The sequence below is a fragment of the Nelumbo nucifera genome, chromosome 1, assembly GCF_055504915.1.
Source record: "Nelumbo nucifera cultivar China Antique chromosome 1, China Antique-T2T, whole genome shotgun sequence".
NCBI lineage: Eukaryota > Viridiplantae > Streptophyta > Magnoliopsida > Proteales > Nelumbonaceae > Nelumbo > Nelumbo nucifera.
Genome location: NC_142649.1, coordinates 166,847,300 through 166,872,468, shown reverse-complemented (window position 1 = coordinate 166,872,468; position 25,169 = coordinate 166,847,300). Strand labels below are relative to the sequence as shown.

At 35.6% G+C, this 25,169-nt stretch overlaps 2 protein-coding genes across 4 annotated transcripts; one reads left to right on the top strand and one right to left on the bottom strand.

Moving 5' to 3' along the window:
* The first annotated feature begins 2,478 nt into the window (after positions 1-2,478).
* LOC104613232 (stem-specific protein TSJT1-like) lies at positions 2,479-5,334 on the top strand. Its single transcript, XM_010280964.3, has 4 exons — positions 2,479-2,771; positions 3,699-3,939; positions 4,608-4,728; positions 4,838-5,334. Exons 1-4 carry the CDS (start codon positions 2,572-2,574, stop codon positions 5,023-5,025), a joined length of 750 nt encoding a protein of 249 aa, XP_010279266.1. The 5' UTR covers positions 2,479-2,571; the 3' UTR covers positions 5,026-5,334.
* A 97-nt stretch (positions 5,335-5,431) lies between these two features.
* DMC1 (DNA repair (Rad51) family protein) lies at positions 5,432-8,942 on the bottom strand. 3 transcript variants are annotated; one of them, XM_010280966.3, is made up of 15 exons: positions 8,793-8,941; positions 8,599-8,681; positions 8,143-8,234; positions 7,995-8,066; positions 7,839-7,877; positions 7,512-7,569; positions 7,354-7,399; positions 7,237-7,282; positions 7,072-7,133; positions 6,856-6,922; positions 6,575-6,667; positions 6,431-6,499; positions 6,260-6,338; positions 6,020-6,186; positions 5,432-5,764 (listed from the first exon to the last, which is right to left on the bottom strand). In XM_010280966.3, exons 1-15 carry the CDS (start codon positions 8,804-8,806, stop codon positions 5,720-5,722), a joined length of 1,032 nt encoding a protein of 343 aa, XP_010279268.1. In that variant the 5' UTR covers positions 8,807-8,941; the 3' UTR covers positions 5,432-5,719. The 3 variants fall into 3 exon arrangements, with proteins under 3 accessions (XP_010279268.1, XP_010279267.1, XP_088751242.1); XM_010280965.3 differs by lacking the exon at positions 5,432-5,764 and having other exon boundaries at positions 5,807-6,186; positions 8,793-8,942; XM_088895116.1 differs by lacking the exons at positions 5,432-5,764; positions 8,599-8,681 and having other exon boundaries at positions 5,807-6,186; positions 8,793-8,914.
* Between the last annotated feature and the right edge of the window lie 16,227 nt (positions 8,943-25,169).

The window sequence follows — 25,169 nt, the reverse complement described above, 5'->3', positions numbered from 1 at the left end:
GTATTTCCCATATTTAAAAGTAACGAATAGAGTAGATCCCCTCAATTCAGCATTTTTTTTTTCTCTTACCCCTTCAAGTGCTTACAGGAATCTCCTTCTAGATGATTTTTTTTGGTAGAACTTCTAGATTAATTGGAACCACACTTTTGGTGACCTGTGTTGCTCCTTAAAATTAAGAGATAAATTACAGATTGCCATCCTATACTTGGTGGTAGCAATGCTTACTCCCCTCTACCCCCCTCAAACACAAATTTTGAGACAAAGACCCACCTTTAACTTTTTAGAATCCAACACTCTCTCCTACCGTTAGCATTCCATCAATTAACTTCAAAAAAGTTCTCTTGTGATTGTTATGTTTATGCTTAGCATTTTTAAAATCATTTTATTAGACCATTTTGCAAAAGAAATGATAGAACACAATGAAAAAAAAAAGAAAAGAAGATAAAAGTAAAGTATAGAAACTATAGAAAATACTATAAAAATGAAGAAATTGGGGAAAATACAATAAAATGCAGGAAATGGAAGATTACACAACATAAAATAAAGTAATAGAGGAAAATATAGAAGAAATAGGAAAAATACAAAAAACACTAGAAATTACAAAGAAAAACTAAGAATACAATAAGAGATACTGTACTTTAACATGCTTAATTTTGTTACTTTGACATTTTCTTCTCTAACACATGGAACTTTGAATGGACATTTAGTAAATTTTCCTTCACCATCAAGCCTGTTAATGAGGTAATAAGGGAGAAAAGTGCTGGAATCTGAAATTCAGGGTAGATCATTTATTAAAATAAATGGACATTTAGTAAACTTTCCTTTACTACCAACAGCAACTACCCCACAGAAAGCAATGCATTAATTACCAAAAAAAAAGACCATTTATTAAAATACCCTTATTGTTTCATAGATTTGTTAACACTTACACTATAAATTGCATTTTACTAAGATACCTCTATAGTTTGCCACCAATTTAACGGACCTTTCTTTGAGAAACCTTTGTATCGCTGTATAGAAATGGGTCATGTAACCACCTAATGACTACATCGGGCATGGTTTATTTCAAAAATACCCCAATCATATCAAATTAAAAAAAAAATAATGTTTTGTTTCATTAATAGAACGAAGATGAAAAAAGAACAATATTATTCAGGTTCTTTGTCTGCAACATTATATCTTCCTTTTCTAAAACAATAGACACACTGCTCATATGACAAAATGGTCAACCACACTTTACCAATTAAATTTATTCAAACATTAGGATGGAAAGTTTCATTTTTGGCTTCGATTAAGTAAATTGGCTGCAAATAAGGGGGGTCTAGTAATATGAAGAACCATAGGGTGGGTTTTATTATATTCATTAAATTACAAACGATCAAAAAAAAAAAAAAAACCAAGAATACAGTGCATTGTGAGCTTGCCTGCATCCTGGTAGGTCCCACGAGTGACTCAAACACGTGGTTCTCTGAGAGGCAGTGACGTGGAGGGATCCACTGAGTCAGGGACTCGTTGTAGATGGATTTGGACCGTTTGGTGTTCTCTCTCTCTCAATCTATATAATTCACAAAATGCCCATCATGATTCAGTCAAGCAAGATGAAAGTGACTGAATAAGCTATTAAGCTTAACCGCCGATCTATTATACTTTTTTTATGGTTCATCAGCCACATGTCCCACTCCTCATTCATCCATAGACTATAGCCTATGACGATAATGAATTAATAAAATGTTAAAAACACTTAGGTTAAATTTGGGAATGTTTATTTGAAAAATAAGTGTTTATATTGTTTATTAGCATTTGGTGAAAAATCATTTATTTCAAATAAGGATAATATAGGTATTTTCAAAATAACATAGTGGCCCATCGTACCAAAAAACATGGTTTTGAAAATTGGACCCGTTCGGTCAGATAAATTGACCTAAAAATAGTTAGGTAACTAATTACGTTTTATCGTAAAACCATTTTTTTTCCGACCTATCAATTTAATTAATAATTTTTGTTTTTTTTTTTTATTTTTTAAATCAAAATGAGTCATCCATTCAAACCGAATGATCAGATCATTCAGCATTAGAACGGTCCCAGAACATAACGGTTCCATGTCCGGTAAAAACCTTGCCAAAAAGAAAATAAACAATTTAGGCTTATTTTTTTCTCAAACATTGATATGTGGTCCCGGCCTAAAATAAGTAATTATTCGACTAATCGCTGATTTTTAGGCTCACAAACTTAGCCTTGGCTTTGTAAGCGGATAAAATTGTCTCGTCCATTTATCTGACCATTAACATTTAACAGCCAGCCAAAATCATAGCGAATGTAACATGTAATTGGTACCATGTGAAAAGGGTAATCTAGGAATCTTATCTCCTCTCAATCTCCAACCGTCCATCTCAGTTTAGACGTCAGACTTTCAAGAATGTCAAATTCCGATTTTTAAGACTCTGGAAACTGCCACACCCAGTTTTATAAATCTGTGTTTTTCACCGTTTTAAGAACTTTCTCTCTGTCCACTTCAACCAGACTCTCATTGATCACCTTGCATTCAAAGGCCCAAACCCGAGGGGAGCGAAGATGCTGGCAGTGTTCGACAAATCGGTTGCCAAGAGTCCTGAGGGCCTGAACTGCCCCCATGCGGAATCTGTTTCTGCATTGAAGGATGGGACCCTGGTTCATCATTTCTCCTCTGCTCATCCAGGTTCCATCGCCATTAATTTCGGAACTGCAGGTTCCATGGCTTACTACACTGGTGAACAAAATCCTTTCCTCCCAAGGTAAAGATTTCAGATCCATTTTCTTCGACGTTTCTTCCTTTCACAAAATTCGATTCTTCGATCATGTACGTGCGTTCTAAATAGTTTCTGGGTTTTTCGATTTTTGTTGTTTTGTAATGGTGATTGTCTCTAGATCAGAAAAATCAAATGGTAAAAGTAAAAAATCCAGTTTCTTTTACATATTGATATGGACTTGGGACAAATAAGAGGACCCATCTCCAAAATGTTATTCTTGTCCCCATTCTTTGCATTAATTTTCTACTTTGAAATGTATATTGATCTGGGTCTAGATCTTAGATGATTAAACGATATCTAATAAGACAATTTATCCTTAAAAAAATTCTGTCTATAACTCACTGCCTCTTGTTTTTTTATTCAGACGTACATACTACATATTAGATATTTTACATCCCATATTAATAAAAAACTGTATTTTTTTATTTTTTTTTTATATTTGATCAATACAAAATCTAGTAATGCATGGTTTTCTGTTTACTAGATCAATCTATGCCAAATATCATTATTCGGGCTTTGAATTAGTAGACCTAATTAATCTAAAAAATATCATCTATTTTGCCCTGATCAGCTGCCTAACTTTGCACTTTGTTTCTGGAAAAAATGAAAAATAATCTAACGTAATAGTAAAAAGGCTATTTTGAACTTTTACTCTCGCAAGTAAGGTAAATGTTGAACCCAAAGGAATTTCCATATCATAGTCGAACCTAGATGGAAAAATCTCTGATACAGAAAAGATATGATATCGAAAGAGTTTCGATCAATCAAAATTGATTTATGATAAATAACACTTGATTCGCTACCACATTTATGATTCCAATTTAAATCTCTTGTCTATCAAAGAGATTTAAATTACTCAGGCTAGGCATAAGCAATTATTTGTAATCTCGACTCCCCCTTTTTGTCTGCCAGACTATTTGCTGTTATAGACGACATCTTCTGTACGTTTCAAGGAAATATTGAGAACATTGCTCTTCTGAAACAACAATACGGATTGAACAAGACAGCAAATGAAGTCATCATTGTAATAGAAGCCTACAGGACCCTCAGAGACAGAGGTCCTTTTCCTGCAGACCAGGTCGTGAAAGATCTCAATGGGAAGTTCGCTTTTATCCTCTATGACAGTTCCTCGAAACAAACTTTCGTTGCTGCGGTGAGTAATAGTTCTACGGTTCTACCCACTAATTTTGTTATTCAATTCTTGATTAGGCTTTGCCTATGCTTGTTTACAGTACTGATTTAAACTGGATACAATTTTTGCACCAGTTTCAGCTTTGCGATTTAATTCCCTCTTTCTTTCTCTCTTACTCTCTTTCTCTCTCATATAATCATTATAAAGTGGGACCACATCATTTTGACTCCTACCTTACCCCTCCCAAACAAATAGCTTTCATGTCATCCTCCCTCCGTTCTCTCACATGACATAAATTTGGGACCATGCCATTTTATTTCTGGCAAACAAACAAGACAAGACAGAATCAAAAGAAAAAGTAAAACAGATTTTGCACTCAGGCAATTTACGCACTCCGTTTGCATCAGTGCAGATGAACCTAGGCTCAGATTGGAAAGAGTATAAATATAAATATGTATGGTATAAATGTATACAAAATACAAAGTTTAGAAATATCCATTACAAGGTTTTACGCTGAAAATATGTGTTTGTAATCTTCCCAAACTGAGCCGAAGTTATTATTTTCTTTTCTGCTTTTATATTCACTACATTCTTATTTCCTATGGAGCTGGTGACTTGAGATGTTAACACAAATGTGGGTAACTTGCTGACACAAGGAATTTGTTTGGGGTTAACTTTGCTAACCTCAGGATGTTGATGGGAGCGTTCCCTTCTTCTGGGGGACCGATTATGATGACAATCTAGTTCTGTCAGATGATGAAGAGACCATGAAAAAAGGTTGTGGGAAATCTTTTGCACCATTTCCCAAAGGTATACAATGATTAAAAACAGATCTTTCTTGTACATGTAAGGTTTTCCTCTACGACTACAGGTCATGTTGTAGCTTATTCTGTAATCTTGTTTATTAAATCTTCGTCAGGGTGCTTCTTCACGTCGTCTGGAGGGTTGAGGAGTTACGAGCACCCTCTGAATGAGATGAAGGCAATGCCAAGAATTGACAGTTCTGGCCAGGTCTGTGGTGCGACTTTCAAAGTTGATGCTGAGACTAAGAAGGAAAGCAACATGCCAAGGGTTGGAAGTGCCGCAAATTGGTCTGAACAGTACTGACCTCACTATTTACTGAATTACTCCATTTCAGTTCTACTTTGCTTTTGTTTAGCTTCCTGGCAATAATCTGTCGGTATCATGGTGACATTAATGGCATGGCCGAGGTTTCTGCCACATCTCTTGTGATACATTGTATTCCTCTCCGAGGAATTGAAAGGAACCATGCATCTTTTCTAGTCTAATGTATCACAATGTTGAGTAGTTCTTCAGTTTAAACCGCACTTGGGGCTACTTCGGTTCAGGTGTTATTACCGGGAAATCATGCTTGTGGTAATTATTAAGCATTTTGAATATCAAATTTTCCATCAATTGTTGACTTTTTGTTTTTTCAGTAGTGAAGCAATCGGGGTGTAAGGGGACCAAAGAGAGGAAACTATATATTACGTTTTTGCTGCCTTGCCCTCTGTTAAAATACTTAGTTTAGTTTGAATTACCTTAGACTGGTCCTGCGGTGGGCTATAGTTTTTTACCCAATCAAAGGAAATTGATCACTATTTTGTTACTCAGCCAAGTGGCTCTCTGGTACAATATTTTGTATGCCAAAATCAAACAGGTAAAAGAAGTTTCCTTCCATACAGGGAAAGAGATAAGATACCTTTCATATACTGCATGGTCAGTCTGGCTCTAAACAAAACAAGTCCCTGCTTTTGCCTATTTTACTTCTCTTCTGTTAGCAGAAAAGAGGATCTGAGCTTCAATCTTTCACGTCTGAAATGCCCCCCGGTGTTATCTGAAAAACGTGCCTCTCGGTAAAGGAAACTCACCAACAACAAATGGAATGTGTAAACTTAAAATCCACTCGATTTAATAATTTTTATCCAATTTTCACCACAGTCCAAGGAAAATCGAATTATATATGATCGTGTTTAGTGATGTTTGTGCAAGTTGTAGTAGTTGGAAGAAAGTATGAAAATGGTGTTCAGTGAGAATCGGCTTCAGTGATACGCTTGTGAAAAATGTTAGCAGCAAGAGAAGAGTGTGGAGGGGAGGATATAGCTTCGTTCTCGGGTAGATTCGGGGCATCAAACACCTTGCAGATGCGCTGTTCGCCTTTGCCTTTCCTAAACATCAGTCTAATCGTGGCTGCATGGGCAAGAACATGTCCTCCCGCTGGTTTCTTTGGGTCCGATATGAATACACCCCCACCAGGATCAGCAATAACTGCAATGATGAATCGGTTTCATTTGTTTTAGTAACGAGAGGATCAACAAACATGCGTATCGGCGACTATTACCTTGGTTAGTCATGTACACCGCAACATTAAACTCTTCAGCTATCTTCGTCAAACGAGAGAGCATCTGCGCCAGCTTTTGCTGCAAATTCCCAAATGACAGAACATCAAGACGAACACGATTAGGAAAGTTTGCACTCTACAGCCAGAGAGAGAGAGAGAGAGAGAGAGAACCTGGCGCTCTGCCAGCTCCCCTCTTCCTGTGAAATCCACGCGGAAGAGAGCAATGACGGAATCGACAATCTAAATTCATCCAAAAATATGTATTAGCACCTTAAAAGCTTCATCCATTCATGCAATCTGCAAAGTAAAACCCACCAGAAGCCTAAACGGTTCTTCAGACATTTTAGCTGCTAGGCCGAGGAGGAGGTTGTACTGATGCTCGTATGTGTAAGCACGTGCATAGATGATCTATTCATTATCACAACCAATAAAAGCCATCAATTCTATATGCCAATTATAAAAAGAGCTATGGCCTCAATCCCCTGGCATCTGTTGCCCAGATAGGAGACGAGGCATGAAGGTTTCATATTTACTGCATCTGTCTGAACTGAATTAGGGGGTGACAATAACATGTAAACGTCAGATTTGTGCCTTACGTTGTCGAGGACTGCCCCTGCATCCAAGCCAAACCTCTCTGCTATGGGGACAATACGATCGGGTCGACTGTAAATAGCATGGGGTTAAGAAGAAAACATACAAACACCTGACGACCTTCAATCCCTCGTTGCTGCCACCTAAATGGTTTGTCCTTTTCTTTAGAAATTTGTAGTTAACAGCGCATGTTAGAGAGGAAGCGAACGGAAAAAGGATACAAGGTTCCTTCGGTATCGATGTAAGCGACCTTCCCATTGCCACCTCGCATACTTAGAGGAAGCTGTAAAAAAAAAACGGTTTAGAAAGAAAGGTTCAGACTCTAAAAACTGAGGGTTAGATTACACTTCAAGTGCGTATTAGCAAGAGTTGGGGAAGAAAGAAACCTGCGTGGAAACGCACAGAGTGTGCGCGAGTTGAGTCTTCCCCGACCTAACAAGAAAGGAGAATACGAATGTCAGCTATATGGCGGGAAAAGACGAGTTGGCTTGAAGGTTTCTTACCGGAACTCCCCAAACGCTTCTGTAATAGATAAAGTTTCGATCCCCCCTTCAAAATTTTAAAAAGGAAACTTATTAGTTAGTCCAGGACTTGACTTCCGGTCCGGTAGTAAATAGAAAATACCACTGTATGGAAGCAAATCAAATAAACGAAAATTTACCGCCTAATAGTTCGTCCAGGGCTTGGCTTCCAGTAGTAATTCGAACCACGGATTTCCTCTATAACAAAAAACAAATAAATAAATAATTTCCTGCCAGTTCTTCTTGAATCTTGAGGACATAAATAAATTTTCAAAAGACACTTTCACAATATACGGTATTAAAATATGCGCATGATCACAATAGAAACATAAATTATGAAGCGTATTCCAACTCCGAAAGACGACTCTCCAGATCCAGTTTCAAAAAACGCACATGATAGTGTTCTGCAACTTGAGAAAATAAATGAACAAAACAAACAAATAAACAACTAGGTCCGTGGATTTTACTCTGAGAAGAACATCGCTTCCAGTTATGTAACCGAAATTCTGAAACGAAGAAAGAAAAGTGTATCAAGTTTTTGAGAGGGAATAAAATGAATATTCTTAAGATCAAAACGATTCTATGGATTGGCGTTTCTTTTTCTCGAAGACCAGAGCTCTAACCACTATCTTCTCGGCAGCTTCGCATATCTTATCCACTTTCGCTTCGGATAGTCCCTTTATCCCTGTCAGACTCTGAAAACAGGAAGCCTTCATCAAGAACAGGTGAAAACTTTCACAGATGGTGGACTTGAATTGAAAATCGTCTCACCTTCTTCGTATGCATCATCAAGCCATTACAAGTGTATATTCCGGCATCTTGGAGCTTTTTGACATCTCCAGCGTTGATTCCTTGAGAGATCACTACATGGCCAAGAATTAAATGAAGAGAAATTGAATTGAGATCTAATGCAAAATAAATCTGACGATTAAGGGAACAAAATTCGCTGAAGTTTTCTAGAATTTAAGAATATGCATTAATGGATGGAATTACAGAGAAAATCCTGATCGACATCTACTTGCGAAACTAAGAAGAATTTTGAAAATAAAGTGAGATCGAGCTCCCGTTCTCGTCTTCCATAAAATTCGAAACGAGAAATTCAATAACTGCTGCCGACGAAAAATGCAAATAGATTCAACCTCAATTAAACGAATGAGCGAAAACCACAGTAAAATCCGAAAATCTAGTAGAATACAGAAATAAAATGAAACTAATTAGATAATTTACGTTTATCGATTGCTTCAAACAATTCTTCTTCATCATCAACATCTTCTCTTTCAACGAGCTGGAGCTGGCTCTGTTCTTCGGATCTGAGCTCCAACCACAGAGAGAGAAAAAAAAATATATATATATATATATATAATTAAGTTTCTATAGGTCTAGAACTGAAACTAAATAATAGCGAAGACAACGATACTCACTTGAATTCGATCATTTTCGCTTTAGTCGTCAGATTGAAGGGGGGAGGAAATTTTCGCTTCGCGAGAGCTGTAGAAGTAGAACTACTGCAGTTTGTTTGAGGCTTCTTCAAACTTTCGAACAGAATATGTTATTTATAGGCCGCTGAGTAGTATATAGAGCTTTGGCCTTTGGCGGGAAGATTACTTACCGTGGATGCATCATACATTGGGACTGGAGTTTTACTTCGCTAAGCGTCCTAGAGACGCATTTCATTCGACCACGTTCAAGTTCAAAATAATCACGAAAAATCTATGATGCGGAAATGAGATGGTACCGAAAGAGTTTTAACCGATCAAAATACACCATAAATAACACCTGATTATTTATGATTCCAATTTTTTTTTAAATGATTAATGATTCCAATTGAGTAGTTAAACGTTTTCCCATATCATATATTTTTCATATCATAGTCGAATCACAGTTAAAATATCCCATCGTTCAGGTTCATTGGACCACACGCATTTTAACTTGTATATCCCGTTCAGCTTCATTGGACCACACGCATTTTTACTTGCATATGCCGTCCAGGTTTAAAATAATCACAGTTAAAATATCCCTGTTTGTTCTTTACCGCAACCTTTCTCTGAAAATAATCTCAACAGGATTTAAAGTCATCTCCCACAAAACAAATACATAAACCCATTATTTCGAAGGAAAATCATACAATTGGTATATCTCACTATTTCCTCATCCTCAAAATCGCAGCTGAACCTAAACAGGGTCGCCTTTGCTCATTTAACAATAATGATCCCAGACCAAGAAAATAAAAACAAAACTGATTTTCAATTTAGAACATCTACGAGGAAGTTAGGCTTTTTACATGGGTCGGCAAGGCTACAATGAACTCCACCATCGGCCATTAAAGATGAAAATTAATCAATAGTTTAAAATTACTTGATTAAAGATCAATACATCTGAAAGGTGTTTTAACAAGTTTTAATTTTAAAAACTGGATATTGGTATGGAAAATCAATTCTTTGTTTTCTAAGAACGAGTAATTAATCAAAAGAAAAAGAATGATGGGACATAGATTCCAAGTTAGATTTTCTAACTTTTTTATGGTTGAGAAAAATACTTAAAAAATAGTAGAAAAAAAAGCAACTCTGAGATGGAGTTCACTCTTTCACTGTGTCAGCTTTTTAGAAGCTTGGTAGCTCGTGTTTTGAATTTTTCCCATTTGGTTGGGAAAATATCTAATCATTGAAAGTCGCAGTCCCTAAAAAATGCGAAAAGCCCATAAAATGGAGTTTTTTTTTCTTTTTTTCCGATTCATCTTCATATAGAAAGACGCATGAACAGAGGCGCCTTAACCAAACAGTCTTCAACTCCTAAAACTACATTTCATTTTCTCGTGGATTTTGATTCTTCTAGATGAGAAAAACGATCATACTTAGGTCATACTGAGATTGAGTTTCAGGGAGGTTTAAATCCTTTACTGTGATTATTTTGAATGAACAGAATAGGCAATTAAGAAATCTTAACAGTGTTTGTCAAACTGTCCCAAGGTCAGTGATATGGCATAAGAGGGAACGTGGCGGCCTAGTGAAACGTATTTTTAAGGTGACGAGATCTGCTCCTCACAAATGGGCGCCTCACAGGCACATCCACTGTTCATTGGGAACATCTCCCATGAGTAATAACAAATAAGTATGGGACATGTTCCCAATATATGATAGGATGTGTGTGTGTGAGGAGCAGATCCAGTCTCATTTTTAGGAGGCTTGAGTCTTTTGCTTAAGGAGCAAAGAACTTCTTGATACATTGGATTTTGAAATCCAGAATTTTGGGGAGTGTTCGTCAAGACTCAATAAAACAAGGGGATGTTCTACAATATGAATGATTTTGTTTTCATTTGTTTTTGGGAATCGCCACTCAGAATAAAAAACAAAAAACATGTTCTAGAATTCTGTTTTTGTTTTCAAATGAAAAAATATGTTGATTTTGATTTTTTTTTTTAAATAATACTTGTCTTAGAAACAACAAAATATTGGTTTTTTATAGAAATTATATGATTTATGGAGCATGATGTAGAATAGTTAGATGAAAACATGTTTTTAAAACCAGATTTGATAACATGTTTTTTGTTTCAGTTTTAAAAACAAAAAACACACATACAACCAAGAACATGGTTTTATGTTTTTGTTTAAGAAACGATATGTTTTCAAATAAGATGGTTTTGATTTGTTTATTAAACCAACAACAAGAAAAATAATTCATGTTATAGAACACCCCCAAATCAACTGCCACTCTTCTTGTTTTGAAAAAAAAAATGAACAATAAACACAGATTTGCTTTCTATAAAAACCTTGCTTATGTGACTTACTTTCTGGTTTATGCCTCAAATACGTAGCCATGTAAGACTGCAACTTAGACAGATCCAACACAAACCCAATCCGACCCAACTCTAGTTTTTGCATGAATTGGGCTAGAATTTTCAAGCTACGAATTGGATTTGGGCCAGAAAATTGGGCCTGACCAAAACATGAATTAAGTTGGATCGAGTCCTCGGGTGCTTAAGCCTGACCCAACCCAACCAAAGTCTTCCGAGAAATACATATATATGCATGTATTTTATTTATATAAAGGAGTTATTTAAATCACCCATAATCAATTCTCTCTCTTCTTGGTATTAGATAAATACATTATACATAATGGGACATAGGGTGTGGATACATACCATTACACCTCCATTTGCCTTTCCTTATTTCAATTCCCAATATAAAAAGCATAGGCACTTTTTAACACCAGCCCTAGAACAAATTAAACATTGGATCTACCTATATTTGATTCAAGTTTATCCGTTTGTGGTTTGTATCATTATACGTCAAGAATACATCTAAGCAAAAACAATGTTCATGCTAGGGCACATGAATACATCTAAATATCTAATATTGGATTTTCGGCTTTGACAACTCATATACTTTGTGAAAATGTTACTTTTGCTCTTATACAATTGAAGGGGCCAATTTAGATCTTAGACTTTAAAAAGGCCACCGACTACCGGTAACCCCAAAATATACAGTATCACTAACGTCGTTCACAATCTATTAAATAATGAATTAAATAATATATCGAAATCCGATTCTAGGTTTTGAGATTTCAGGCAGTAGTTATTCGAAGAATTTAATTGAGTCATTTCTCATGAGATTTTACCTGTTGTAACTTTTTAGAGATTTTAGTTATTCGAAAAATTTTAAGTATTGATACCTTCAAATTTCCTTTTCCTGAAGGTACCTTCCTCCAGAGATTGGCTATCTTAATAAACTGGAATATTTAGATCTTTCCTTCAATAAGCTGAAGAATTTGCCTACAGAGATTACTTCTTTGGATGCATTGAAATCATCGAGAGTTGCTATTAATAAACTGGTGGAACTGCATTCAGGATTGTCTTGTGTAAATAATTGGCTGACATCACTGGGTTCTCTTCTCTCAATCTTGAATCAATGCATGCATACCCACCGTGACTTAAACCTTCAAGCATTCACTTCTGTGTTCTGATTTTCCAGATCCTCTTGGTTTTCATGGCTGGGGCTGGGTTAAGATGCTTGGTGATTTCTTTCACCATTTATAGTTTCCTGCTGCTCCCTTCCGTTGTTATTGTTTGGGGATCATGATATCTTCGTGTCCTTAGGTTTTCTCATGTTCCTAAGAATTTATTGGCTGGTTTTAATTTCGGTGAATTAAAGTCAAAATAGTGATGCTTTTGCTATTTATTTTATGGTCCTGGATAATCTTTATACAAGGATGGAAATTCCATGCTCTTCATTTCTGTCATGGTATCTATGTGTGAACTGATTTCTATGGATGTAACGTTTTTTAGTAATGTCCTTATTTCTTAATTATTTTACAATACAATAAGCTTCTTGATTCAAATGGTAGATGTTCTGCTTCACGAAGAAGGAAAAATGGGTGAAAGTGATGTGGTTATTTGCAACAACGACCTTGCTAGGAGTGCTGTTTGAACGGCAATAGGAAGTTGAGTGGGAAAGATGGTAACCAGATAAGGATTATGAAGGTTGCTGTGAAATGTAAACCAAGCAAATTTCTTGTAGCTTTTTATTGCAGATTGACGAAATAATTTTTGGTCATGTATCAATTTTTTGTGTTAAGTACCTCGTCATTTGGTCTACTTCCAAGTGGTCGATGACTCAGAGGCCGAAGTGAACTTTTGCTGGATGAGGATCTGGATGCCGAGCTAATCAGGCCGAGCGAGCTGGGGGCAGATTAGGTGTCGAGTTAACTGGGCTGAGCTGCGCAGGTTAGGTGACGAGCTGACCAGAGTGTTGAGCTGCCTATTAGGTGCCGAGCTGACCAGAGGGTCGAGCTGCCTATTAATCGCCGAGCTGACTAGAGGGTCGAGCTGCCTATTAGTTGCCGAGATGACCAGAGGGCCGAGCTGCCTATTAGTTGTCGAACTGACCAGAGGGCCGAGCTGCCTATTAGCTGTCGAGCTGACTAGAGGGCCGAGCTGCCTGGTGGCGAGCTGGATTGATTGTTGAGCTTCGTAGTTCTTTAGAGACCTGCAAGGAATCAATGTCAAAGGACCCGGGGTGGCTAACCCGGCGAGGTCACTCTGATGCTTAAGTCAGTACTCTCATAATAGATTGCGAGCTAAAAATCACAAGGTATGAGAGCTAGAATATGCTTACTTGCCCCCCTCATGTCATTGGGGTTGGTGCCTTTATATAGGCATTGTTTGGTGTGGGCTTCACACACCATATCCGAGATTTCCGAGAAGTCACCTAAGTGGTTCGAGATTCCCGGAAGCAACTACCATGCACGTTGACCACCCTCCGGATCGTTCGCCACGTGGGCCAACTTCCAAAGATCATGGGAGTGTTAGGATATGCATGCCGAATTTGTTGGCGAGCACGTCTTGTAGGTCGCCAGGTCGGTGCCTGTGCCAGGCTGCCAGGTGGGACACCATCAACTTGGCTAAGGCAAGTTGTTCCCTAAGTGGTTCCGGGTGTCACCTACTTGTTCCGAGGTGCCATGTGTCACAATATCATTGGAGGGCCAAATCCGCCCTCATCACAGATGGTGCATAAAAAATTGTAAAAGATATTGATGAAGAAAACATAAAAAGTGTTTCTCAAAGGGATGATGCTATTCAGGACTGTGAGATCAGTTCAAGCAAGGGATGTTCCGGAGATAAGTGCTCATGAATTGACTTTGGTAAGCTTGATGACTCATCTTCAAAAACATCCAAAAGCATTCCAAAGTCAAAAAGACATTCTGATAAGGATCTCGATAATCCTAAACCAAGCAAGTCTAGGAGATCATTTAATGGTCACTCAAACTTATCCTGCAATTATAGCATTGAATCATTCTGTAGCATTAATAATCATCTACCAGATGGTTTTTATGATGCACAGATGCATAAAGTGAATTTGTTTTCTCTGTTGTTTTCTTTAGTATTTTATATACTTCATAGAAAGAGATGAGGAGTTAGATGCGATTGTATTGTCTGCTCAGATGTTGGTGTCTTGTCTCGTCTGGAGCATACAACTGGTTCAGTTGAGGATGGGGGTCAGGGTTTTGTTGATAACCTGTGGACAGTGTCGTTACTTGTTCTATTTGTTTCAAGTTATTTTGGAGGTAGTGATATTATTGAGAAAGCAAGGAAATCTGTGGCCGGTACACATGATCAGAAACCATTTCTTGTTTGTACTTGCTCAACTGGGAATGCTGATGATTATAGGTGGTCATCCATCAAACAGACTTCAGGGGCCTCAAAGTTTAACTTCATTGAATTTTGTGAGAAATCCCTTCGGTTAAAATTCCAATATTGTCCCTATAGGGACTCTACATTTTGGTGTTATAAGGCAGTGTTTATGAAGGTGGTTCTTTTCCCCAGTCCATTGTCTCAAAATGCAGCCTTTATTCCTTATGTTTTCTTCCAGCTTTCAACTGTTAAGTATTCACTTCTCTTCAAATTTTTATAGTATCTGTGTGATTGGGTGGAGGAGCCTCCAATTCCCTGTGTACTTGTCATAGGCTATCTAGATTTGGTGCTACATGCTTGCAATGCCATTCTTGTCAAGAGGGCTGATTCATGGGTGCACATGGTTGTTGATGCATTTTGTCCAACTGATGTAAGAAAAGATACAGGTCCAGAATATTTCTGCAGGTCATTGTTTTTTTCTTTACTTTTCTCTTTTTCTGGATATTATGGTGTTATCTTTTCTTATTATGTTGATAGTTTGAAACCCCTTAACATGAAAAGGGCTGGACAGGACCCACCAAAAATCAGGCTTGGGCCAAATGGTGCATTTCTACTCAGACAAAACATGAAAATATCTCTCTCCTGTCACAACTTTTTTTTTCAAAGTAAAATATAATACATTTTTATCTGTACTCATGATTTGCAAAGTGGATGACTAAATTATTTATTGTTGGTGGTAAATTGGTAGGATTATGGTCCCTAGGACTGCAAGCCATTAGTTAGCTAGACAAGCTGAAACTAGGATTCAATCTGAATAGCTCATTCAGGTGTGTCCCTAGATCTGCAGATGCATTGGCAGATTCTTTAGCCAAGTTGGGAGTAAACAGAGATCATTTTGTTTTGGAAATACCTAGGTTGTAATCATGTTGTTACATTTTTTATTAGCCTGTAATTAATGTTTTTTTTTAATACTACTTTGTATATCTTGTACTTTTTCATGCTATCCAGCTCATGGGTAGTGTGTTTTGGATGAATGAAAAACTTGTTGTTATTTATCAAAAAATGGTAGGGTTGTGGTCAGATCATCTAATCTTTTATGGATGTGGAAATTTGCTTCAAGTTTCCTAGATATGTTTATGCCATTTTTGTCAGAAAACACTTAAATTTCAAATTGACTAATGCCTTTTTTTTCTCAGAAAATACTCTATGAAAAGTAAACTGCAAGGAATGACATGAAAATTAGAGAACTTGAAAGGAATAGTTTTACTGTATATACAATTGAGTTCCGTTAGACTATTAATTAAATTATCTGTTAACTCATGATCATTCTTAGGCATAGGCACACTGGGTATAGCGAGAGACTCTTGTTTAATGGAATTTTACCATCTTTTTTGAGCTAATGAATGATTTGGCAGCTTATAAACATTATATATCCGTGTATGTATGTGAGTATCATCATCATCATCTAAGCCTCATCCCAACTATATGGAGTTGGCTGCATGAATCCTGCTTTGCCATTCCATTTTGTTTAGTGCCATATCCATCATAATGAGAAGCTTGACTTTGTTGATTGTCATTACAAACTAGCTGCTTGTGTGAGATTATTTCATTCTCTACTATGTTTGTATGATTTATTGTCTCTTTTGCTGACCATATATACTGTATTAGGCTTTTTTTTTGTAGTCTGTGCATTTTCAGTTTCAAATGATTTAATCTTCTCCAAGTACATCTCCTGGTATTCAATGATCTAGGTGTGTACTTTAGAAGAATGTGGGGAATTAGTGCGGAAATAAGGAATTGTGAGTATGCTTGTTTGGGTGAAGCTAGAATGTTAAGGGTTTTTTTTTTAAAAAAAAAACATCCCTGCATTGTGGAAGTTTATGGACATCAAATCTCTTCAAAGTGGGTTTCTCCATTAAATGGTGATAAAGAGCATTGGATGCTACAGTCTAAAATTGTGATGGAGTTTGTAAAAGGTGGTTCCTTAAAGGAAATTTTGTGTTTAAGTTTTATATTTTATTCTTTTTCTTTCTTGTTTCTCTTATCCTCCAGTCTGTAAGTCTGTCTTGTTTTATGGGCATGTGAAACAGAGTAAATTAGAAGCTATGAAAAAATGGTGCAAAACATGCTCTGGTGGAGTCGGCATTGTTTATTGTTAGGGATATTGCATCTGCCTCTTCAGAACTGCATTCTAAGCACATTATTCATCGAGATATTGAAAGTGAAAACATCTTGATTAATTTGGATAGTAAGAGATTTGATGACACTCCAATTGTCAAGCTATGTAATTTTGACAGAGCAGTTCCACTTAGGTCGTCCTTACATACATGCTGTATTGCTCATGTTGGAATACCTCCCCCTGATGTTTGTGTTGGAACTTCTCACTGAACGGCACCAAAGGTCCCGCAGGCAATAATGCCTATATGGGCTGATAAGTTTACTCTTACGTGGGTTATTAATGCTCAGATTTGTCAATACTTGAAAATTTTTCTGTGCTTTATGTGTAGATGTAGTTGTTTTCAAAATTGAAGGCATGAATTTTCTCTTTTGTTTTGGTAATCGAAGACATAAATTCCATGCCATGGCATCTTCTTATTCAGTACTTTGACAACATTTCTCTTCAATGGTTGTAATGTAACAGAGAATGTGTTAGTTGTCAACTATGAGTTGTTATGTACTTGTTCTTACTATTTCAATTTTTGGATAGCAAGTTTTGAAAAGTCTAATACAGATTACTCCTGTTGACTGTCTAAAAGAAAATCTCTTCGGTGGTTAACATACTGTATTGATACAACTTATAAGTGGAAGTGTGTTAGTGAGAAAGAATAGGGTGGTTTCTCAATGTATCCAAAATGTCGTTCCTTCTTCTTCCTAATGCATGTATTACATTTTTAAGCTTGGATAATCTCATATCATGGTTATCAAGGTATTAAGTTGTGGCTAGGTTTAAGTGGGGACACCTTGTTGCCTAGGAAATTACTTTTATGTAACATTGAATCATAAATTTCCATGTGATAAGGCAGCAAATAACGATGAAGTCGTGAGCAAAACCACTTGATTCCATAGAAGCAAACAAGCAAAACAGGTGTATGGTTACAACCCTATGAGCATTAAAAAATAGGGTGGAGCCCTTGTTACCTTCAGGTGACAATATGGAAACAGAACTTACTAGGGGTATCATTAGTTTGGCTAAGACCATCATCTAAGCCTTGTTCCAACTACATGGGATCGGATTCCTGAATCCTGTTTCACTATTCTGTTCCTTTCAGTGCCATATCCATCAAATTATGGGCGCTTAAAAGAAATGGACTTACTTGGGGTGTCATTTGGCTAAGACCTTGTATTGAAATGGGCTTAGTAAATGGGGCATCCAGGAAAAAAAAAAAAACAAGGGACAAATACACTTGATCTCTAAATTACTTCTGGCAAGCAGCAGGTCAACCTGCAGCCATCTAGTCATAGGTATCTAAGAGTGCAAGTTGCTTGTTAGGCAGCAAGGTCATGGATCTCTTTGAGCATATTTCCAACTTCAAATCGCCCAAGTATAACCTCTTCCTCCTGGTGCATTGAATATCTCTACCCTCTAACCCAAAGAAATCCTTCTATCTGAGCCCGGCCTTGTAATAGTGCAAATGCTTTTTTTTGTCTGGCCGGCCATACTACTCCCAGTGTTGACTTGGTCATGGATTCAAGAATCAAATCTGACATATATGTGTCCAGGAGTGTGACTTGCCAAGAAACAAGGATTCATGGACATGTCTATAGAAGACTATCATCATCATCATCATCTCAGCCTTGTCCCTATATGGACTTTTAAAATAGTCCACTTCTTTTTTCTGAATTCAAGCATTATATAATTATAAAAATGGTCTAGAACTTTTATCTTTGTGTCATTTTAGAAAAAAAAAAATGGCATTCATTGTGTATATTAGTTTATTCACTTATGTCAGATAAGTAAATAAAGGAAAATGTTATATTAAAGATTTGAAGTATCCATCAAGAGTGCATGGGGGTATTTAATGCTTGCTTGACCAATACATCAAAAACTTTAAGATTGATGGAACGCTGTAAGCCAAGCAGTTTAACATTTAATACCATAACATACCACCACAGTTCCATAGCTGACTGCTTTACTTTGGGCAGCTCTCACTCTAACAAGTATGTAGTCCTCTCCAGGACGATTCACACTTTGGCAGTAGGTAGCACTTTCCATAGTAGCTTTCACTGTGCTTTAGGGAGCCCTTTCCATGATTCGAATTTGAGATGTGGTGGTATGCTCTGATACCAAATAATGCGTGCTTGACCAATATGCCAAAAGCCTTAACATTCATGAAACACATCAATTTAAAGTCTGTACATTATGAACACTTATCCTCTTAGGAGAGTCCATGCAACGCTGCCTCCCTCACAGTGCAGATGGAATGAAAAAGCTTTTTCCATCCCTTTACCCAATACATGAGAATGTGATTCCATAAAGAACATGTGTCAGGTGATGTGCCCAGGATGTGAAGACCATGATCTAGGAATCCCAACCTGATTGGAATTGAGATGGCCATGAATGACCAATTAATGCCTCAAGAAGTCAAGATTCAAATGACCACCATCTCATCCCATTGGTAGAGATGCCTCAAGAAGTCAACAGATCCAATTTTAGTTAAGAGTAGGCTATCTAGTACGTACCTCAATGAATCAATGTTTAAAGTTATTTATCAATTACTTTTGGCCTCAACCTAAAGGTGGGAAGGGGGCATTCTCATAAGCCGAAGCTACTATTTGAATTTTGAAGCAGTGTTGCGTAGACATGGACATAGGAATTGGAATCCAACTAAGTTGGGTTTGGGTTGAAAGGAAAGGTAGGCAAACCTGTACAAACCTTGTACAACAGTGCAAGCTTTCCTACCTTTTCATTCAAACCAAACACAGCCTTAAATGTTTCGGAGTCTGACTTTGCAAGAAAGAAAAGTGTTTTGTTTTTGGTTTGTAATATTTTGTTTTTGTTTATAATGCAATACATTACCTTTTCAATAAAAAAAATAAATAAAAAGAAAAACATAGAGTGAGGAACATGTCTAGGTAAAAAGTATATAATATTAAAATGGATTATCCATTTTGAATTATTCCAATAGAAAAATATGTAGAAAGTTTATTTTTGTTAACTGTCACTTAAGTAACATTCTATAGGCATAATGGCATTCATCATGCTGTGTCATTTATGTGTAATTAGAAAAAGGAAATTGATATGTAGAAGTGTACCTCAACCTCAAGGATGATGTGTGTTCATCACACAGACACTAACTACATCCATTTGGATTTTAGAAGAAGCCGTGCAACACTGACTTGGTGCCTAAATTTTAGGTGTCAATATTTGCTTCTTTGGATTTAGATTGTCCTGGACTAATGATTCCTTAGATCTTGCTTGAGAAGTCATTCTTGCATTGGTTTCGGCATCTGCATGCAGCCATGCAGTGTTTAGTATTGAACATATTTTTAGATGAAATCTTCTACTTATGTCTTGGCTTGAATTACTATGGCTTCAGAATTTAGGCTCTGTTTGGTTTGAAAAAAAAGGTAGGGAAAAATCTATACATGTAAAGGTTTTCCTATATTTCTCTTCTTTTCTTTATATTTTTCTTTCAAACTAAATACAACCTTAGATTTTGTTTATTTATGGGTGTACATTTCTTGTTACCATGTATGACACAGTTAATTAATCCGGTTAGCATTTAGCCTCAACCATGTTTAAGTTATTTTAGAGATGGCCGTTATGATATATGTCTATAGTAATCAAAGCTGCTTGCCTTTATGGTTGAAGGAAGTGGATATATGGTCATATGGCTGTTTACTCTTGGCATATTGTCATTAAGTCTGTGTTTGGTTGCAAATTTGTAATGTAAATAAATTTGCACTGATGGAAAACCATGGCAACGCAAATTATTTGAGTGTAAATTATGATCTACTTTTGTTTCAAATTTTACCTTATTTTGTTTGATTGCAGTACAAATGAAGTAAATTAAGACACCAAACAGAATAAAGTAAAATCTAAAACAAAATTAGATAAGAAATTGCATTTTTTTACATTTGCATTCCTATGCATTTGTACTAGTGCAAATAAATTTGCATTGCAACCAAACACAGCCTAACGTTTCTGTATTTTCTTCCCTTTTTTATGACATGTTAGAAAGGTTTGCAAGCAGCACCAGCGGTGCAGCATTCCCCAATTTCACCTTTGCGGCCCTGATAAAGATGAACTAGAAGGAAATGATGTTTTAGGGGGCATTGAAGCTTGAAGATGCACCTGCCTAAGGATGTTAACGGTATTCGAAAATTCGATTTTGAATTTAAGATTTGATATAATCGAATCGAATTCAAATATGAACTGATTTGATTTGATAAAAATTCAAATTTGACTAATTATTTAATTAATACATATAATATAAAATATTTAAATATTTTATAAAATTTATATATAATTATTAAATTATGTAAATATTTTATATATTTATATACTTATTAATTACATAAAATAATTAATGGGTCGAATTCAAACATTGATTTTCAATATATGTCAGATATTAAATCGAATTTTATCCGTTTACACCCCTAACCCTAGCATTGCTTGATGTTGTTGGCATTCATCTTTTATTTTGGTTTTAATGTAAATTAAATCCTTCACAAAAAATCATTTTAGAAAGTACGTCCGAGGTATTAAATTAAAGTTGCTTTCTTTAAATTCAGTAGACAAACAATAAACAAATCCCAAGAAATCATGTCACAAAACAAAATTTGTCTGTTTCTCTCTTTAGGCTTACTTTGAAAAGAATATAAATACAAATATATACAGCATAAATACATACAAAATACAAGGCTATGCATTCTACATATTTGTATTTGTACTCCTTATAAACTGATATAAATATAATACAAAATAATACATACAAATACAAATATATAAAATGCAAATACATACAAAATAATACAAAATACAGGATTTTGCATTCTATTTATTTATATTTATACTCTCTATAAACTAAGACTTACTAGGCTCAGTTTGGAAGGAGTATAAATACAAATTTGTAGAGTGCAAAACCTTATATTTTGTATTATTTTGTATATATTTGTACCGTATGTATTTGTATTTGTACCCTTAAGGTTCAATTTGAAAAGAATACAAATATAAATATATACAATACAAATACAAGATTTTGTACTCTACATATTTATATTTTTACTCATTCCAAATTGAGTTCTACTTTCGTTTTCCTGTCTCTTGGTTGCATGTATGCCGTATGCATGCAGCTCACCAGATCGACCAAACCAGTATTCCGACGCCCCTTCTGCAAAATCCATGTCGAATGTGCATGCAAGTGGATGGTTTGTAATTGGACATCATCACAACTTCACAAGGTAGCCACCAAGTCTAGCTTTGTCTGGGTTCGGGGTCATTGCTCAGCTATGCTTTTCTTGTTTTACACAATCGTGTTACTTGGCCACTTACAAACCCAAATATAAAGCCCATGACTAATACATATTTATTAAGGCTCCATTCGAAAGCAGTATAAATACAAATATATATAACACAAAATTTTGTATTTTGTATATATTTGTATTGTACATATTTATATTTATATTTTTCTCAAGTTAAGGTTCAGTTTGGAGGAGTACAAATGCAAATATATAGAGTGCAAAACCTTATGTTTTGTATTATTTTGTATGTATTTGTACTGTACATATTTGCATTTGTACTCTTTCCAAACTGAGAGTAAGACTACATTTGGAAATGATGCATATATATAGAGTGTAAAACAGTTCATATAAAATGCAAAATTGGGTTAGTTTTGCACTGATAAATTTACTTCATACCAAACAGACTTTTAGCTGTAATGGATGCAAACATGAATTTCAATAAAGCATATGCTTTTTTTTATCAAAAGCCCACTTGAATGAAAATTTACTTCTTCTTTATTATCAATGTAAATATGTATTAGAATACCATTTGTCAATGCATAAAATGCAATGTTACCAAATACAGGCAAAAGTGAACCAGAATGCAAATTTACCCTGAACTGAGATTTACACTCTATTTGCATCGTTTCCAAATAGGTTTAGCAAATACAAATATATAGTATGCAACTGCAAATACAGGTTTAGCAATACAAAATATGAGGTTTTGTACTGTATATATTTATATTTGCACTCCTAAACTGAGCCTAAACAAAAATTAAGAAAACAATATTTATATTTGTCACCGCATAGATGATTATCTATCATACCTGTTAAAAAATGATCTATTACAAATTAAAGTGACTAGAAGAATAAGGAGTAAATTAAAAAAAAAACTTGAGTGGAAACAACAAGAAATAATAAATGATTTTAAGTACACATAATGATAGATATAAAATGGAACAGAACAAGATGGTGAAAGAGAATTTTAAAGTAATAGGTAATTAATGCGTGTGGCCTCTACCAGTGATATAGAATGTTATTGTTAATTAAAGTAATAAATAAGGCATGTAGGATCAAAACAAAAATGGAAATTAATGGGTGGAGGCAACATGCATTAATTTCACGTTGAAGGGTTTACAGCTGAACCCAATCTATTCAACTCAGGCTCCTTTTTTATTTAAATTTAGTGCTCAAGGTCGGTCTCAACCACCTTTAAGAACAAGCTAACGGCCCATTTGATTCACGGGAATAGGGGTCTCGAATCAAAAGTCATTCCGATTTCATCTGTTTGGTTGTATGAAATTGAAATGCTATTCTCATTTTGTTTAAATGGCATTCTTCCGTTTGAGGGAATGGTCATTCTCTTCCTTTCCATTGAGAATGAAATCTCATTCCAGTTTATATCAATTTCAATTATGATTCTTATCTGAATCAAACAAATTATAGGAATAGATCATTCCAATTTCAAGGGATTTTGATTCCTATTCCAAATGTGAATCAAATGGACCTAGCTAAAGCCCCTCTAATGAGTAATAACAAAGTCTAGGATCAAGAATGCTTAGAAGGATCTAGACAATGCAGATTCTCATTTTGAAGCGCACAACTCCCATGACTAAAATCTATATTAGAATAGAAATAGGTGGGATTTTGCATTCCCTGTCCCCAATCCCGAAGACACAAACTGCATCTCATCCCTTCCCCATACCTCAGTGGGGGAACAAGGATCCCTGGATTTGTTTGTCCTGCACCACCCTGGCCATTCCTACACATATTATACACATTATAATACGTTATATAATATATGTATAAGATTTATTTTACACATTACATAATGTAAAATATTTTATATATATAGTCGTATTATAATATTTAAATACAAAATATAAAATATAATATACGCATATCATTTAATACGGCCAGGGAGGACAAAAACCACCCCCACCTCAAACTTGATCAATGGTAAAATAATAAGGTCATGTTTAGTTCAATTTTCATTCTTTCTCACTCTTATCCAAGATGAAGTTCTAAAATGGACAAGAATAGGTAAAAATAAGCAGAATGAGAAAATATAGCTATGAACCAAACATTTTTTCCTAAAAATGAATTCTTTTCAGACTAACAAGTGTTCTATGTGCTCATTTTCATTCTTCAAAAAAAAAAAAAATTGTGTCTATATTCCTAAACCACTAGCCTAGGTCTCCAAAACTGTTGGCATAGATGTTTGCCAATGAATGGCCAGCGTTCAATGTTTGTCAAGGTGAGCTTTCACAGTAGTCCGCTAGCAAATAGGGCTTTCAATTGGATTGGATTTGAACCAACTCAGTCCAGTCCAATATTGGTCCATTTACAAATGGAGTGGAACAAATCCAGTCTAAATCCATACAAACCAAATCCAGACCAAAATTAAATGCAAATGGACCGGATTGGGTCCAATCCAATCCAAATTAAATCAAACACCAAATTAACATGAAAAATCTAGAAAATATATAAAAAAAACTACAACACCTACTACAATCCAAACCAAACCAATTAAAATGCAAATGGAGCAGATTGGGTCCAATCCAACCCAAAGTGAATGAATAAAACTACTTTTGCAAAAGTGCTTTAGTAAAAGTACTTTTGTAAAAGTGATTTAGGCCTTGTTTGATTTTATTTTTAAAAAGTACTTCTTTCAACAAATACTTCTTTTAAGACATGGGAGCACACATTAAGTGGTTTTTAAGTACTTATAGGTGTTTGGCAAAAAAGTGGAGAAGAAGTACTTCTTGTTAAAAGAAACACTTCTTCAAAAAAAAAAGTGACATGGATATGGCTTTTTTTTCAGCACTTTTTGAAGAAGTGCTTCTTCATTTGAATGGGACAAACATGTCCCTATTTTTTAATGACAAAAATACCCCCACGCAAGGTTATAATCCTCCTCCTCCATTTGAAACCCTACAACATACCAGGCAGCGATGGCGTCAGTTGCAGATCCATCGAAAACGTTTGACGATGAGCACAAAACGGCCAGTGGACCTGTCGTTTTGCTCTTATCTTTGTTTTTCTATAGTATTCCATCGATTTGAGGCTAGTTTTTGTGTTTTTTTTTTGAAGTCTAGAACTCCCCTTTTCTCTTTGGTCACAGATCTGTGTTTCTGTGATTTCTCATATTCGACTTCTTTTTTGTGTTCATATGAGAAATCCGAAATTCTTTTGGGCATTTTTTTGTTAAAAATCATGCAACAAAATG

Excerpts from the sequence above, each read along its gene's own strand:
- LOC104613232 (XM_010280964.3), top strand. The coding sequence starts at position 2,572 with ATGCTGGCAGTGTTCGACAAATCGGTTGCCAAGAGTCCTGAGGGCCTG. Across the intron at positions 2,772-3,698 it reads CAAAATCCTTTCCTCCCAAG|ACTATTTGCTGTTATAGACG; the intron begins GTAAAGATTTCA and ends TTTGTCTGCCAG. Across the intron at positions 3,940-4,607 it reads AACAAACTTTCGTTGCTGCG|GATGTTGATGGGAGCGTTCC; the intron begins GTGAGTAATAGT and ends TGCTAACCTCAG.
- DMC1 (XM_010280965.3), bottom strand. Across the intron at positions 7,400-7,511 it reads CCTGGACGAACTATTAGGCG|GGGGGATCGAAACTTTATCT; the intron begins GTAAATTTTCGT and ends AAAATTTTGAAG. Across the intron at positions 7,283-7,353 it reads GAAGCGTTTGGGGAGTTCCG|GTCGGGGAAGACTCAACTCG; the intron begins GTAAGAAACCTT and ends CTTTCTTGTTAG.